Here is an 18,637-nt window from a genome sequence, read left to right as displayed (position 1 = left end):
TATTATTTTTCCGAGGCTTCCAACAATGGAGATGAAGCAACAGGCAGAAAAAATTATCAGCAGGACAATTTGTTGGAAATTAACAATATGTGGTGTATTCTGAATGGTAATGTTTCTTTTTTATAGACAACTTAAAGTTTATTGTGGAAGTATCACTGTTCTAACATAGTCTTAGAACATCCAAGAAAGTAAAATAGATTACAATAAAACCAAGATACTGATCACTCACACAGGACTTTGTCCAGACTTACACACACCACACACTCTTTAACGGTGGATGAAGTTAGACTCAGGTTGATATGGATGAAATCATCAGCTGCTGAGCTCACATACCAACAGATCCATCCCATGACAGCTAAACACGCTCCTTGTGCAGATGAAGTCCTGAAACACGGTTGAAAGCTGTCATCAAATCATCACATTACATTTTATTTATATAGCCCAATGTCACAAATTGTGAATTGGCCTCATGGGGCTCTGTAATCTTTACGGCCTACGACCCCCTCTGTCCTTAGGTCCATGCAGCGGCTACAGAAAAGATCCCTCAATAATGAACATGGAAAATGTGTAATTATAAATAAAAAAAACATGTATGAACAAGATGGATCCAGGTGGATGTTGAGCTGCTTCAAGATATCAGATGAAAAAGCTAATAACTTTTTCTTGAATTTAAGTGATGCCAGATTTACAAGTAATGATTTAATTGTATGCTTACCTGGACACATTTTAGTTTCCAAAGGTTTAAAGGAAAGTGTCAAAGCTCTTTTTCTAGTAGTATATTGCGGGGCAGTTGTGGCTGAGAAGTTGGAGTAAAGGACCCCGAATCAGAAGGTCTTTGGTTCAACCACCAGCCCTGCAGTCAACATATTGAAGTCTCCTTTGGCAAAATACCTAACCCCAAATTGCTTCCGATGGTATGGCCAAAGGTGTGTGAATGCATGGGAAAGTATTGCTTAGCAGCCTCTGCCTTTGTATTTATGGATTAACGGTGACTAGTATAAGTAAATATGTGGTGAGGGTTCGCAATAACTGGTAAAGCACTAGATAAATGCAGTGTAATGGAATAAAATGTCAGAAACCTCTGCAATAGGGAACTTTAATTACATGCCTTGTCCAATACATGTAATGCAGAAACCACTGAAGATTATAACTACGCTACTATCTTATATGAATCTACTATACATACCGTTTTTATTGGTTTATATGTGTCTCAATGGAGCTAAATGACACCCGAACACTCATCTCTTGGCCTTGCAGTAGGAAGCGACCCATTGGTCAGGGTGATTAACCTCTGCAATGGGCCAATCAGACTGCAGTTCAGGAGGCTAATGACTGCCAGGTGTGTAACAGCATGAGCTGGACCCTAAGCTCACTGGGTTTTGCCTTAATGTATGGAGATGAATGAAACCAAAGCAGACTAAGAAAAGTTGCATTTTTTGTATCATTTTCAGCTGAGATTGTATTGAACATTCACACCATTTAAACAATTTTATAACTGTTGTTTTCATCAAAGTATCCCTCGAACTTTGTACAGCGAAGCATAGTGTACATTCCATTACAGAAATTGTTTTATGAGCTTTTCCTCTTACATCTCGAGAGAAATAATTGTATAAAGTCACTTTGTGACAGCAATATCCTCTGTTCAGGGTAACACGGTGTGTTGTAAAATGGGAAGTGTCAGATAAAAGTAAGACTGCGAATGGGCGACACGTTAGCAGATCTGAGGCCCCACACCAATCCCAGCACGCTCAGCTGTAATGCAACACATATTGTCTACGTGTGGGGAGAAAGTGACACACTTTGGGAAAGACCAGTTCCAAGGAGTCCTTCTTAGGCACTTCTGTTATTAAATGAACTGCTTTTCTACCAGTATGATGTTTGATTTATGCTTTTTCAAGTTAAAATATCAATTCACAAGTTTCTTTTTTTATATTAATGTTTTTATGTGAAAAGCTTGGACATTGATAAAAAAACACGGCTAATGGAAACAAAAGTTAGCTCAAAAGTGGGAAGCCTTAATTTTTGTCTAGGCTGTAACTGTTTTAATAATGTCTAGCAATAATGTTTGTGAAGATAGATGGGGATACAATATCAGTCATTGTATCGTAGTTTGACTTGGAAGGGCTCTCAGATAAACATAACTCAGTCATCTGATTCCTCACCTGACCCTGCTGAAATGAATTTCCCACATAGTTTGAAGAAGTTATACTCCAGAGCATTGACTCATTTTGAAAATTGAATCTGTATCAAAGCTTAAAGGTATGTTTTCCCCTAAAATTACTGAGAAGAATAAAAACAACACTTTTCTCTCTAACCCCCAGTGGTATTTTGTCGTGCAAATAGTTTTATATACCCCAAGTTTTGAAGTTGTTCAGTTGGAGACATTTGCAGCCACGCCTCATACAATAATGATGTGTGGAATTGTAATTGTGCGGCTAAACACAATTGGATAATAACCTATAAAAGTTGTTTTTGTTTTTTTGAAACAATGCCCCACTGATCTGCTGTAAACAGTTATAATTGGAATGTTTTTTCTGCTGACACAAGCCCTTCATTACCTCTAATGACCTGAGCCCTCTTTAGATACATGCCTGCTCTGTCAAACTCTTACTGCCATTTGAATTTTCCAAAACTCTTGCTTAAGGAAATATAAACTAAAATGATACTGCTGCTACTGTATATTCCCATTTTTCAAATGTATAAAATAATTTGTGGAACTGGAATCTAAAATCCAGGATTGGCATTTCCCTTGGCAGCAGTTAGCCAGCATCTGATTGCTTATGTTGCTATAAGATGCACTGATACTAAGCGGAACACATCATGTAAATCCTTTAAGTGTTGCGTCTTGCATTAGTTATTTAGCTTTTGGCATTCAAAAATTGGGAGATTCCCTTGTGATTTTTCAGTAGAAATTGCTAACTACCTTGATAGCTAGTTAGCCTAGCTTGCTTTTCAACCAATTCAACTACTAGAAAACACTTTTACCTCATGTCATTTTAACACATAAGAAGTGTGACTTAGCTCTTAGCTGGCTAATGATGGCCGACTTTCTTCACAAGGGTAGTATCAGCAAGTATCATCTTGGAAGTCTTAATATCTTGGTGAATAAGGGAGGAAAAGCTATACGTATAACAAGATCAATGTAAAAAAAGAGAAGTTGTGCTTATGAGGACATGCACTGTTGCTGTTTCAACTTTCTGAATGTGTCAGAAGATCACAAACAAGCCGGCCTCCCGGGTTGATATTGGAGTAATTACACGGCGGGTCATGAAGCTCCCTCCCCAGGGGTGTCATTGAGTAAAACCAAATGATTCTGCTCACAGCTCAATATTTTGGTTACTAATGAGCCTTGACAAATAACATAACTAAGTAACTTTAATAGGAAAAATCTGATTTGCACGCATTGCCTGTTAAGTTCCTGTTCTTGCTGAGCAGATGTCTGTCCCCGTATTCATTTCATTAACATTACTACAAACATCTCTCTTGTCTTTTTCTCTCTCATTCTTAGAAACAGGCCTCAGGAAAAGCATCTCTTCCTCTTGAGTTCATAACTTGGTCTTTTCATTCCCCCACTTATCATTTGAGTGCATAATGGATCCTGACAGGAAAAACTGCAGATGTCAGTTGAGTTGGGGATTGTTGGTCCTGTAAATATGCAGCGCAGCCTGTAAACACAGCCGCAGACTATTTAAAGCAGCCTGTCAAAGTGTCATACGGAAAATCCCTCTTTATGATGCTCCTTGGCGATTTGTCAGCGCAACAGAGGTCGCAAGAGCTTTGGAAGACGGAGGGTTAATGTGGAGCACAGTCTGTTCCTTATCAGAGCGGTAGCAGACCTCATCTTTGACATTGCATGTTTTATTCCTCAGAATCAGGAATTAGCTGATAGAAGTCATGCTTGCCCGTAAGTGACTCGGTGTGAGACATCTGTTGCCTTGTAGACAACGGTTAATACTTCAGCATGTGTCACAGATGACACACACACACACAGAGAGCGAAACCTGCCCATTTATACACACACCCAAGTGCTTATAGTATACTTGCAGGCCCTTATCCAAACTTGCCATATCCAGTGGTCATTTGGTGCCACTGATTAGAAACATGACTCACCCTTACATTGTAGGATTACAATGTATTGGTTTACTGGCTTAGTGAATTCCCTTCGGTGACCCGCAGTCACACTTTTTACTCTGCTGTACAAATCAGCCATTTACACAGCTGTCCAAATACAGAAGTCTTTCACGTTAAATGACTTTGTTTCCTGGGGAGTCTTCCAGTCTCCTTCTTTGAGCTGTTCAAGCTGACGCCTCGGAGCTACACGCTTCACAAAGGCTGGTGGTGCATACAGAGCGTCTACTGAATGCATAACATATTTTTGTATTTGTTTCTTTCTCATCGGCAAACCCAAACTGGGTGCGAGGTTCACTTCACGCCCCATGGTCCCCTGTTGTCAAGAAAGGAACTCAGGAAATTGCTTTCCCTGGGAGTGAACCGTACTTAATAATATAGACCTCATCGGCACTCTTTGGATGTGCAATCATCTTCTTTTGGGAAACTGTGAAACCGAAAGGGCGTGAGAGAAACAGACATTAAAAGAAGAAAGGCAAGCGTGTGATGCAGCAGGTTAGGGGAAGGCGTGCAACTGTAAAGTTGGCGAAGGGATGAAGGAATTGTCCGATCCGCCTGCAGCACTTCCCATTCACACCTCGAGTGAGTTCACAGTGGGACATACCCAGAAGAAATCAGTTTTCAATTAGTGTGTTGGGTGTAAAGGAATTCAACATGGGAGTGACGGCTTATCATTCCCATGGACATGCTGTTTGTTGGAAAAATCCTCAGAGTGAAAAGTTGGCAAGGAATATTAGTACTTGCTCTTTTTGAATCTTGCATTGGATGGATAGTAGCCATGTGATTACCAGCAGATATTTATAATAACACCATCACTCAACAATAGCTTTCTGTTTCTGTAGCACATGTGAAATCCATTGCGAAATTCCAACTAATAGTTTGTGACTTTTTGTATTGTTAGTAGATATTCAGAAGAAAGTTTGTGCCAATAAAAAGATGCACGTTGACATTTGTTCACAGCACTGACTTGTTTTGGACTAGTACAGGAACTGGGTAGCATAACCTTAACATACAAAGGTGAAGACACCAACTTTGGAAAAAACCCTTACTTTATAACTTAACATTCTGGTTTGTTTTTTTAAGATGTATATATCTCTAAAGTAAGTTTGCTAGAATGATGTACTTATGTACTTCAGCCGATTATATTGGTAACGGCCCGTCCACACAGCGGCGTGCGTTGTCGCTTGCCGGCGGGCGTGTCTGAAACTCGACCAACAACCAATCACATGACTCTCCCGCCCCTGACACACAAGCAGCGGTTTGATTGGCTAGAGCTTGTACTGGCATATGATTTGATTGGCTGACGCTTCTGCCGAGGCTTCAAAAGTTGAACATTGCTCAACTTTTGCAGCGAGCCACGCCAGCAACGCTCCGCGTCGCTTCCCACAATGCAGTTTGGCGAAAAGTGACGTCACCCCATTCAAACTGAATGGTGAAGCGTCAACGCACGCCGCTGTGTGGACGGGCCGTAATTGATAGATAGATGGATGTCATGAGATGCCTCCATGTTCAAATCAACAGTTCGATGCCCCAGCCTTTAAATTCACCACTGTCTTTAAAACGTCCAATTTGGTAAATATTTAAGATGTTAAGCTTACCCCCAGTTTCCACTGGATCCGTCTGCGCCGTGCTGCGCCGCGGTTTTGGTCTAGCGCCATAACCCACCGGACGCCTCCCAGAAGCGTTTCAGAAGCGTAGCGTCGTGCGTGCAGGCTCGCAGTTTTGTTATTGATTCGGGTTTAATTCGAGTATTAATTAACTTTAAAACATTAATATGTAGTTGTTACCTTCCACTCCACAAACTGCAGCGACTAAAAACCAGGCCTTGTCCTTTCTGATGTTGTCCTTGTAGTAAGCATTGGTTACATCATATAAAATAGTGTGTTTTTCCACTTCCATGATGAAAACCTCGTCGTCCATTGGGCGTATCGTAGTGGAGGTAATGTGAGGGGTAAGGAGGGGGGTCTGCTAAATTAGTATATGTGGGGGATGGGCCTGGCCCGGATGCTCACCTTTCCACTTCCTGCGAGGGGCGGCTGCCTGCCCCCCCTCGCTGCGCCACGGCAAAAATAGGATTCATCCTAATTTTAGAGAAGCGCTGCGCCGAGCCGCTTCTGGGACGCGTCTGAGCCGTAACGCAGCGCGTGTGGTGGAATAGCACCCATTCACTAGAGTGGCCGCGATCCTTACGACCGCCACGGCACAGCCGTAACGCGGCGCAGACGGACCCGGTGAAAACTGGGGGTTAGTCTCAGCCGCCATAGTAAAGGTTCGGCACAGTGTGCACTCCAGTTATTGCACAAGTATCGTAATGCTTTTTCAATAGAAAATCCTTTGAATTGGGCTTGATAATATATATAAGTTATGGCCTAGCAGCAAGAATAGAGCAGTGTGTTTGGTTTCATGAAATTAATAAATGTTCTAAAACAGTAGAAACCATGTAGACAGGTTGTGTATTAGTCAGTAGTCAGTATTTAAGGTGTGAACGAACACACTCTGGCCCTGCGGATGGAAATGTGATTCCCAGACATTCCTTACACTACATGCTCTTTCCTCTCCGTCTCCCTCACTTTCCATTTGTAATATTTTAAAATAATCTCTCTTTATTTCCTTCTTTATTTGATCTTCTGTCCTCCCGGCTAATGTTGTTCCAGGTGTTCTATATGTACTCAATCAAAATAAAAAATAAATGCCTCTCAGGAGACATTTCTTGCTGCATGTTATGTCTCCTTGCTGTCTTTATTGCTTGCACTGCTCACTCCAGCACACTCCTCTCCCCCTGATGTGTTTTCATGTCCTGACTCCCTCCTCCTCCCGTCTTTCAGGCTGTTCCTGAAAAGCCACAGTGGGACGGCAGGCCGACAGAGCAGCCTCGTGATCAACGGAGCAGACTTCAGCACCAAGGACATGGACAATGACAACTGCATGTGCAAGTGTGCTCTCATGCTCACTGGTGGTAAGTGCAGCGACGGTGCATGACAGTGGGAATAATCATACATTCATTTTTCTTTCAATAACACTTCTAAATGCTCAACTATGTAAACTAGCTGCTCACGTAATGACCATCTGCTATCAAAATCTATTTTGAAAGGGAGTCCTGATCAAAACAGCAGCCTAAAAAACGTCACATAAATGAATAAACATCAGACTTAAAATAAAACAGCAAAAAAGTTCAAACAGCAGCAGATCCTGTCTCGTTTACTATGAGTTTTGGTTTGCCTTTTATTGCGGTGTGTTTAATGTCAAATGCAGTTTCCTTGTGAAATTAAGTTATTCATTTGCCTTACACTCTGTATTTCTAAAAATAAATAAAATACGGTAAATATAAGACACTAGGCTTATTTTTAAAACTATTTTAAGAGTAAAATCCGTGCCGTATGCTTTGCTGATAGAGGGGTGAATGAGTGTGCAGTATGGGGGGTGCGTGTGGGTGTGGGTGAGGGACATTACAAAGATGTGTAAATCTATTCTATAAAACACAGTTTGTTTATAATTTGAAAAGGATTTGAAAGCACAACTATATTAAACCAAAAGCGTTAACACAAGTATCTCATAACGTAGATCCGACCTCTTCATTCTGCTCTCCAAGTGCACCAGAATGCATTTCAAATGTACAAAATGTTCTTTGGAGCATGCCGCTCTGATGTGAGCAACATACCGTCACCTGATCCATTTCTTAAAGCAGCTCCAAATGATCATTTAATCATTTGCTGTCCTTTTCTCTTCTGAATAAGTTTAGCAAGCCTGAAGTTCTCCTGTTTCTTCCCCCATTAGAATTATACTCAGCAACTCTTTCTCACTCTCAGCTATTAAATTAGGGAGTACAATGTCATAGAAATCATGCATAAAGAACAAAATATGCCATAGTTGTCATAAAATGAATCTTTAAGCATGTGTATCTTTATGGCAGCAACAACTGCGTACAATAGCATGATGTTCTAAAAAGCAATTTTCTCTGATTTGCTTTTACGACCAGTTCCACCATGTTCACTACCCGGTCATTAGTGCAGGCCATTAGCCGCGTTCACACCGGAGTACTTTTCCCACTTTAGTTCCGATATAGTTCCGAAATGTCGCGTTCACACCAAAAAGAGCTGGAACTAAAATTAGTTAATGAGAACCTTTTTACCCCCTTTTCCGTCCCTGCTAGAAAGCAGGGACTCTCATGCGGCTCTCTTGTGAGAAAAGAGATATATTTCTGATTGGCTGGGCGGATTGCAAACCACGCCCCGTGAAACTCAAAAAAAGTGTTGTGAAGCCACCATTTTATTAGCATTATTAGCATTAGCATTAGCCCAGCGCCAAAACGCAGAGAGACTAACTTATGGCAACACAAAATAAAACATGGGAGCGGTGGAGATGAGGAGGTGTCGGCGTTCTGGCGATTTACTCGGAAGGCTTCAGTAGAAGCCAGTCCCCAACAACCGGGGACTTCCGGCCGGGGATTTTGGGCGGCAGTATACGCCGTGAAGTTGTTTGCGGCCTGCCAGTAAACCCAAAGCAGAAGAAGAAGTGACGTCAGCGGCTTCATTTGCCTAATCCACCCCCAGGGACTTATTCCGGTGTGAACGCGATCTGTACTTAACCTTTGTGGGAAAAGTACTGCGGTGTGAATGCGCCTATTGTGATCACAGCCTGCTTTTGACATGCTTGCAGCAGGCTAACATGGCCGCTTATACCTGTATCTGCACCTATTAGCCTATAATCTATATGCATCCCCACCCATGCACTGTGGTTGGCAAGCAGCACGATATAAAGATCCCTGGGCGCGGCACCAAGTGTCAGGGAGATTTAAAATGACTCTGCTTCCCCTGCTGTGTAAGGGGAGCCCGGTGACCCTCGCTGTCACCTCATAGCAGCTCCATTGCTGTGAGAGCCTTGACCTGGTACTAATCAAGCATTTGAAAGTGCAGATTTAAGATCAGGTTTACCTCTTAGGTCATTTTGAATGCACTGGGTTAAAGGGAACTGGCATCCGATCACTAATCAACACCCCTACTCCCGCTTGATTCATAGCCTGCCTATGGCCAGCCATAATGGAGAGGCATGACAGCATGTAGCCTGAGTGGAGGCCGAACCCAGCCCTGTGCTACAGTAAATACAGCATATCAGTTGATGTATTCCCTGCATTTAAATGATGCAAGTGTCTTTGAATATACAAGAGGAAAAATACTTCTGCTACATTTATGAGGACAACTGCAGCATGCCGTGTGAAGAGTACAGAGGAGGATATACTTTGGACACACACACACACACACACTGTAATGTATATATTTACACAGCACTAGAACACACAGTAGGAGTTCAGCCCTGACAGTAGTAGGTAGGGAGATCCCTGTCCCATGAGAACAAACTGAAATAGAGACTTTTTTTTTATTTTAAAGAAGACATCCCCACTGTTTTTACAAGTCTTTTAAAATCTCTGGTCTGGAAACGGAGAGGGTACCGATCATTAATCCCAAAGCTTTGCTGCTGTGCACACTGAATGTTTATGTGTGCAATGAAAGTCGTGTGGTCTGCAGTTTATCAACAAGTGAGGGATGGCAAGTGGGAGACATTCACTGTTTTCTGCATTAGCATTCAACAGGGGGTCAAACAGTGTCTCAATAAAACGGAAGGTTGCACTTTGTGATGCTGTCAAACCCCGTACCGCCTATGTATCAACCACACAACACCAGATTTACTACTGCTACTGTCTACTATTTCTCTCTAACTTTCAACATTTTTGGTTTTCAAGTGGTTTGAACTAATTCTGTGGAGATTTAATTATATCTTACAAGCTTTTTGAACGTTTTCAGGGCTATTAGAGGGTGGTAGAAACACATTTTATGCACATAATCAACATATTAGCTACTAACAAGGTGTTTAACATATTGCATTTTTACACGTCCAGAACATTGGAATTTTAATCCAGTAGCTGTGTATTTGTCATCACAACCGATAACGTTTTCACTCTGCATAATTATTTATTCCATTTCTAATTTAATAAAACATTTACACATTTAACCTTTACCCATTGTTGGTCTATCAACACATGTGTCTGACAGAGCTCCCCAGCTTGAGAAACTATACCTATAAAAAGCTAGTGCAAATCATTACTGCTTTCAGCATCCTGAAACTCTAAACAGCTGTAGAAATGTAAAGAGGTGTCCACCAGTTGCCATGCTATGTTGTGTACGTGTCTTATGCTGTAGCAGCGATCAATGTAAAATGTATAATGTGCGACCCCTGCTAGCAACAAGGGCAGAACGCTGCTCCTGATTACATTACATTACATTACATTGCATTTAGCTGACGCTTTTATCCAAAGCGACTTACAATAAGTGCATTCGACCAGGAAGATACAACCTTTAAGAAAACAGAATCATATAAGTACATCAGGTTTCATAGAGCCAAACATTTCAAGTGCTACTCAACTGGCATTTAGATTACTGACAGGTCTTTTGAAAAGTCAGGCTGTAGGTCGCCGTGGTATTTAAATGTGAGAGGAGAGGCACTACGATGTGTCACTCTGTGACGGACACGTGCCATGCCTCGCATATGTTCTATATCTGACTGTGAGGACCTGCTCCCTGTTCAGATATAAGATATCTAGGATGGAATGGATACGTTTAGTACATCTGTCATCAGAAATATATAATATTAGTAATAGCATGGCAACACTTTATTCATAAAGTATATTCACTTGAATTCTTTAAACATATATATATATATATATATATATATATATATATATATATATATATATATATATATATATATATATATATATATATATATATATATATATATATATATATATATATATATATATATATATATATATATATATATATATATATATATATATATATATATATATATATACTCAATTTCAAAAGGTGGCAGGTAAGATATGCCAACACAACAAAACAATTAGGCTAAATATAAATGAGCTTGAAGCAAGGTAAGATAAAAGTGAGGATCACTGAGTCTTTAGGAATCTAAAGAAGCTGCATGGTGGATATTTATGGGCAGGGTTTTTCCACAGATTCAGTCGATAATGAGAAGGTCGCCTCTCCATACTTGTCAAAGTGTTAACTGCTTCTATGGCCTTAGCGAGAGAGAAACGGTTGCCCAACTGCTACAACATTTAGAACTAGCTATATATTTCTTGAACTCCTCCTAAGACAAGAAGCCTATGTTCATCTTAAATTGTATAAAAGGCCTTTTAAGTCCAAGCACGTCTAATCTCTCTTTTTAGTGCCCGATACCCTTTAGGGAAAGTATAAAATGTGTCACCCTGGGAGCAGAATAACAGTTCCCATGACATTCAGTACTTTGATGTCTGCTGTGCTGGAGCTCGTGCACATGCACACTCTTTGCTTTAAATAGAACGAGGTACGGAGAGCGTTCAGCAACAGGTACTGGCATGCCACTGAACCATGTGGCAGTAACACATTGAGCAGATAGCAGTGAAATGGTGTCCCATGGCCCAGTGGGAGAGGCCATGGGAAACCTCCAACCTTTACCAAGGACACAACTTGTGATAAAGGTGAATTTATCAACACCTTGACAAAACAATACTTAATGAAATCCCTTGTCTGTTGCTAAAATGCTTTGTTTGTCCTTGTTCTTTCCCCACTTCTCTCTACTCAGGTTGGTGGTTTGATGCCTGCGGCCCGTCCAACCTTAACGGCATGTACTTCACCCAAGGGCAACACATAGGGAAGTTGAACGGTATCAAGTGGCACTACTTCAAGGGCCCCAGCTACTCGCTACGAGCCACGGCCATGATGATCCGCCCCCTGGACTTCTCCTAGTCTTTTGAACTTTGACCTTCCAAACGGCTATGTCGAACATTGCAGGGACGCTTCCTATTTTATCCTCTAGTCTCATCTCATTTCGCTGGCTGTGGGAGTCATCCAATAAATCTTTTTGTATTCTACCTGGTCCATCCCCAGAGCAGTGGTGATGGCTGTGCTGCTGTTGCTTGCTCACCTTTGCCCTCAATGAACTGGAAGTCAGCCACGAGGAGGAAGTCATGCATGGTTCACCTGAACGGATCTCTGTTCCACACAGATTCACAAACTTGACAAAAATAGGTGGGTTATCTCACATTTAATGTGTGCACATTTTGAGCACAATGCATGGTGTCAAACTAAATATTTGTGCATTTTTCGTTTTGGACCTGCGGCTGTAATAATAATGAGGACTGGAACTCTTCTGAATGGAAAGCAGCGCTGACATTTAAACTGCAGGGCAGAACTTATCTGGACGAGAGATATTGCTTTTTAAAAAATGTTGCTCACAGAGCCCATAAACGTTACCCTTGTATTATATATTGTGTTTTTTAGTATATTTGTTATCCCAACTTTAGACGGCATATAAAGGGAGATGAAATTGTAATTTGTACTGTACAGTGTATTCTGAATTTCTATCTTTATTGTGGAGGAAACACTTAGTGTTTAAGGTGACATTGAACTTCAAGTAATGACTTTTTAATAGTTACCAATGTCACAGTATTTGCTGGCAATTACACACGAGCTGTCTCGACACAGTGTGATGATTAGTAGAGTTCAATATGCTGAGGTTGTTATTGGACTGCGATCTATTTGCCTTTTTTATTGGCCGAGAAACTATGAATACCTGCCAACATTCAGATAATGAACGATCACCTTACTTCTGCTGAATATGAAAAACAAGGTCATTAATACAGATGCACATTATTAGTGATGTATAACAATTATAGCTGTGTGCAGATGGAGAGGGGAGAGAATGCATGAACAACATTTAATACACAGATATACAGAATACTCCTGAGTGTAATGGTGAAGTATCGCGTCATTATTCCTCTATATTTACAACGATGTAAGTGCTTATATTAAGCTGGTGTCCCACATGTACAGAGTGCTAAAGATAGAGGTGGAAGTTCATATTAATCAATCTTATTTCTAACGTCATGAAACATTAACACTATAAAGACTGCTCCTAACCTCTCAGTTTAAGACAAAGAGCAGATCTTTAACACAAGTCGCATCCAAGAAGTTTCTCACAGACATCCACATGACACAGCCTCAGCCAGTTTCTGTTTCTCATCAAAGCAGCTTTGGAGAAAAACAAAAGCAGCTGTTATAGGATGTGAAGCATGAAATTAATGATTCCAACAAGTAGTTTGAACACATATTTCATAACTTCAGCTTCAGAGTCTACTGTGGTATATTTACTAAAGGTACATGTGGTGAGAGCGAGTGTATCTGGAACTTGTAAAGCCACAATTGACATGTTTATTACCATAACAATTGCATAATTTAATGTGTGTGCGCAAAGCAGCTTTCCTGAGGAAGGCTATTCTTTTTTTCTGTTTATCTGCCAGTAGTACAATGGTGTTTTGAAGTTGAGCATAAAACATAGACACTATAATAACCCTGGAGAAATGTGCCTTTGATAACTCTGCTTTTACCTCATCGAATTCCAGATTTGCAGATTTATTTAAACATATTTTGTAACATGTGGAAAGTTTTGTGTTGCTAGATTAAATAAAAGAGACAATCTTTTCATAATGTGTTAAGGCTGCACTCTTTGTGCCAAATTAATGTAATGATAGAGGGGTTTAAAATTAGGGTTGCAAGCTTGCTATATTAAAGTTGAAATCTCCTGATACAAACGCTACATTGTATCCCATACAAAGAAAGTACATATCAATCACATAGATGGGTGTTCTTCTAGGGCTGGCCGACAGAGGGGGCAGAAGTACTCAGATTGTGTACTTAAAGTGGACATATCATGCAAAACGCATTTTTGTACGTCTTTTATACATGAATATGTGTCCCCGGTGTTCCAGGGAACTCACCAAGTGTCAGAAAACACAACCCTCTCTATTTTCCTCCATACCCAAATCTCTAAAAACGGGGCTGCAACGGATCTGATACAGATTTGAAAATAGTCTGACGTCAGGAACGAGGAACTCCGCCTATATGGGCAACTCTCCACCTATCAGGAGGAGACAGCCACGGCCATTGCCGTTCGAAAGCGCTGGAGACGCTGTAGTACATATGCCAGGCCTGTAGGTGGCGCTGTAGTCTGCCACAAAAGCAGCGAAGAAGACTTCTCAGATTCAGCTCTTGCAAAAACAGGGCTATAGCGAAATGAGGCATGGCAAAAATGCATGATCTGTTTGATATCTTGAAAAAAATGTTTTATATAGGTATGGCCCTACAATATATTATTCAAATATAGCATGATAGGTCCACTTTTGGCATCAAAATATACTTAAGTACAAGTACTCAATCTGAAGATTGTTCCATTTCCGAATAATATGTATAATATACATGTTTTGATTATGTCGTTATTATTATCGTCACAATATTGATATCAACGTATTTGGTCAAAAAATAATGTGATAATTTACATATTCACTGTGGCCCAGATCTACTTTATTCATCCTATTTTGGGACCAAATGAGATGTTTCAAACATTAAACTACCTCTCTGCCCAGGACGTAAAGTAACTATTGTCTCAAATGGTGACTCTCTTGCTATTTGGGAAAGACAGATTGCTAGTGTGTCAAAGTGTCAAACGATGCTGTCGGGACCCTTAGTGTGTCCTCATAGTTGACATTCCTGGGCCTAATCAGAGGTTAAACAAATTACTGCAGTCTGCAACCCACTGGCGTCCTTCAGCGCCTGCACTGACCCAACACCCTCACTGGAATGTGTTCAATAGACCTCTGGAGCAGTGGAGTGTGAAAAGAGTCCACACACACTGGCAAACACCTATGTGGGTCTTCAGCTGTGTCCTTTGTTGGTATGAGGATAGAAGAAAAAGAGAACCACTTCTGAACCAAGGGAAGTTTGTCTCCGGTGGATATTTATGATGTCAAAGAGGCGTTTCACTTGTCAACTCCACATATGCACGTTCACACACACACACACACACACGAACAGGCCGCTCTGCTGAGCGTGGATCATTTCCTGTTAGCTGAGGAAGAGGAGAGGGCTGCAGAGGCGATGGGACTCCCTGAGGGTCTGAGCTACATACAGACGGACAGCGCTGGACCTCAACCAAATCAGATATGACAGAGTACAGTACCTGCAGTAAGAACACTCGGGGCCCTGGATCCCCTAAAGAGACCACCTGCTCACATGGAAATGAATAAAAACATTAAAGATAAATGGACAAAGGAAGTAGAAGTAAAAATAGATCATATATCTTTTGCTCATCTGCTTCGTATCAGATTTGATCATAAACCGCTTTAAGAATGTGCTTCTAACTCTAGTATTATTAATCCAGTACAAACGTTTTGCATCAGCGCAAACCATTATTTGTAACAGCTGACATTGTTGGACTTAAAAAGCGAAGTCACAAAGCTAAATTAATCCACTGTGTTGATCAGCGATCATTGTGTTGTACTGGAGTAGAAATTAAGTATTAAAATATGAGTAAAATGACAAAAAGGTCATTTAGATTTAAATCATGTGAGGTGCAAATAGTAAAGCAAGGCAAATACTCTACATAAACCCAAATAAAATCAAAGAACACAAAAGAACCAGGTGAACACAATCAGGTGGGAAGACACAGAGACAGGAAATAAACACTTATAAAAAAAAAAATAGGAAACACAGACAGATTGTGACAAACTGCTATGTGAACAAGGCTAGTTAATAATTAATTATCAGAATATTGGGAGATTTTATTTTTCATGTAATTTAGCTAACATGACTTCAACTTTATAGCTTGCTTTTGTGATTCCAGTTTTCCTATTTATGGTATGGTATTTATGGTTGTCCTGATTAGTATTAAATATCATCTGTTGTGGCTTTCTGATGCTGTTTTCACATTTTCACGATTGCCAGGGCTCCGGAAAAGCCTTCACAGGCCAACTGCTGTCTTCAGACTTGTATTTGGAAGTGTGTTTTATCACTGCATTGCTGTAAGTTGCACAGCATTTTTCGAGGGAAATGAAAGCCCAATGCTTTGGCTGTCTACGACATTGACATCATTCTTGCCTGTTCTTAAAAAAACGACTGTGTTTCAATGTTTTCTTTTTGCGGGGCAATCTACAACATCAGCAACCAAATAAATCTGTGTAACCACATAACTGGCATAAGATCGACCACTAATAAGGTAAACATGTTTAAAAGCTGAAATGGCACTGGGGAATGAACTCGTAAATGTATCAAATGCAAGTCACCCGGCAAAAATTATATTGAAGCTGACATCAATGTGTGCAACTCCAAGTCATCTACTTTTCACTGCAGTAGAGTTTAATATCAAGTCAGCTGTGTGGTCTCCACAGAACTATTAAGATTTGCTGTTATAGAATCACAGTTCTTATTATGTGGAGGACATTAAGATTTCTATGTGAAGATAAAAAGGCTTTCTAGACAATGCAGGTTTGAGTACAACATTATGTGGTTTAGCTAAATAAATAGAGTATAAGAATGTAAACGTGATTTGGGGTGAGGGACTCCCTCATCTAGAAAAACTCAAAAGAAGCCTGATCTGATAGATGGTCTGTGGGAGTGAGAATGACACTTGGTGTACACAGAGGGTGTGAAGCTGAGAAAGGCTGCAGGTCCCGGCAGGAGACATTCAAACTGATAAAAGCATGAAGGCTTTTTAGTTGGACGAAAAGAGCTTAGGAGTATCTTTCTCTTTGAAATTGTAAGTAAAAGCCAAATCCTCTAACATGGATCCCAGAGAGCCTTTAAATCATGTTAAGACTAAAGAGCATTTGCTTGATTGTTTCAGACTAAATAAATAAAGTGTTTTCTTTTCTTTTACCGGAAAACATTTGGAAGAATAAACCCGGCGATCCTATTTTGGGCTTTTGATTTCAGAGCTCAGTGTTGGTCACATTATAAAAGTTGATGTAACGAGTGAGAAGTGTGTGGCCAATTATTGCTCCAGAGACTGCTGCGGTCAAAAGTAATGAAGTGTGATTGCTGACTGACGCGATGCTAGCCAAAAGCAACATGTTTTTATAAGATCTCATGTCTCGAATAGGCCAGATGTTTTACTTACACACTCGATATCTCTAACATACAGTGGATGTAGCATGCACATCTCAAAGCTTTAAAAACCAAACTAAGTCTAATTTTTCTAATAACATTTACTAAGGTCAATATAAGTCAAGTAATGTCGATTTTAACTGTATAGCCCTAAATCACTTATTTCGGATAAGAGAAAATTCCCCAAACAAAATTCCTTAATGGGAAACAAATATGGGAAAATCTCTGGAGGAGCTACTGAGAAAGGATTCCCCTCCTAGAAGGGACAGACATCAAATATGTTGTATAAATACTGTTGTGTTCTGTGTTTAGAGCTGTGTGTTTGTGGGAGCCCCTAGTGGCGAGTGATAATAGCATAGCTTTATTTATCACAGGAAATAGTCATACAGGAAGTTGTGTCAGTCAGTTGGGAAATTACAGGTGTTTCTCAATCGCGAGTAAAGCTACTCCAAAGCCACTATTTCAAGCATACTATGTCATCGAGTGCCGCCGAAGTACTGTTCCAATGTCCAGCATACTTGGAATTCTACCGAGCCTGGCGTACTTCGTTTGGAGAAATTTCGAGGCTGCAAATCTGTAGACTCCGCGGTCTTAAAATCCCCACAATGCTTTGCGCACGGACCAATTTCCCCAAATCTGTGGCGGAAAATGTAAGGCAGGGCCTCTCATATGACGCACACCTGCACACTTGCTAGCCTGTTCCACTCTTTGTTTTCCGAATGCCAGGAAGTATTCTTGCCTCGCTTCTGAAGCAAGTGACTCGGAAGACATGTGCTACCAAGCAAGCGTACTCGCGATTGAGAAACACCCTACATGTGGCAGTCCAGTTTTGTTAGTTCCACAATCTGGTTTCATCCATCTTCTGGAGACTTATTAAGCGTCTGTAAGTAAATATGTTTGTTGAAACTATATTAATGTAGGACAGTGTTTATTTCATTATTGGATTGTGTATTTCATACCTTTATTATGTGATGTTAAAGGTGACCTATCATGCAAAATGCACTTTTGTACATCTTTTATACATGAATATGTGTCGCCGGTGTTCCAGGAAACTCACCAAGTGTCAGAAAACACAACCCTCTCTATTTTCCTCCATACCCAAATCTCTTAAAAAGGGGCTGCAACGGATCTGATATAGACTGATCCAGATTTGAACACTTCTATGACGTCACAGAAGTGGCGCTACGGCTATTGGGCCAACTCCACCAATCAGGAGGAGACAGCCACGGACACGAAAGCGCTGGCGACGCTGTAGTACATATGCCAGGCCTGTAGATGGTGCTGTTCTCACAGAATCAGCCCATGCAAAGACAGTGTTAAATTGAGAGAAATGAGGAATGGCTAAAATGCATGATCTGTTTGGTATTTTGAAAAATAAAAAGTATAAATATGCCTTATATAGGTATGGTCCTAAACTATATTATTCAAATATAGCATGATAGGTCCAGTTTAAACTACATCTACACCACTAGCCTAAATATGAGGGTCCACAGGCCGTAATTCATACTGGTCCTCTC

The 18,637-nt window shown here is 40.6% G+C and overlaps 1 protein-coding gene across 1 annotated transcript in view; it reads left to right on the top strand.

Annotated features, from left to right (window-relative positions):
• Positions 1–14,223, top strand: part of angpt1 (angiopoietin 1) — a 54,153-nt gene extending 39,930 nt beyond the window's left edge. Inside the window, 2 exon segments of the mRNA XM_079654263.1 lie at positions 6,954–7,084; positions 11,767–14,223. Of these exon segments, the coding sequence (XP_079510389.1) occupies positions 6,954–7,084; positions 11,767–11,930 (295 nt within the window). The 3' untranslated portion in view covers positions 11,931–14,223.
• The last annotated feature ends 4,414 nt before the right edge of the window (positions 14,224–18,637 follow it).

This window comes from Notothenia rossii (genome assembly GCF_949606895.1).
Source record: "Notothenia rossii genome assembly, chromosome: 10".
Lineage (NCBI taxonomy): Eukaryota > Metazoa > Chordata > Actinopteri > Perciformes > Nototheniidae > Notothenia > Notothenia rossii.
The sequence above is the reverse complement of the archived record's forward strand: the minus strand, read 5'-3'. Positions and strand labels throughout refer to the sequence as shown.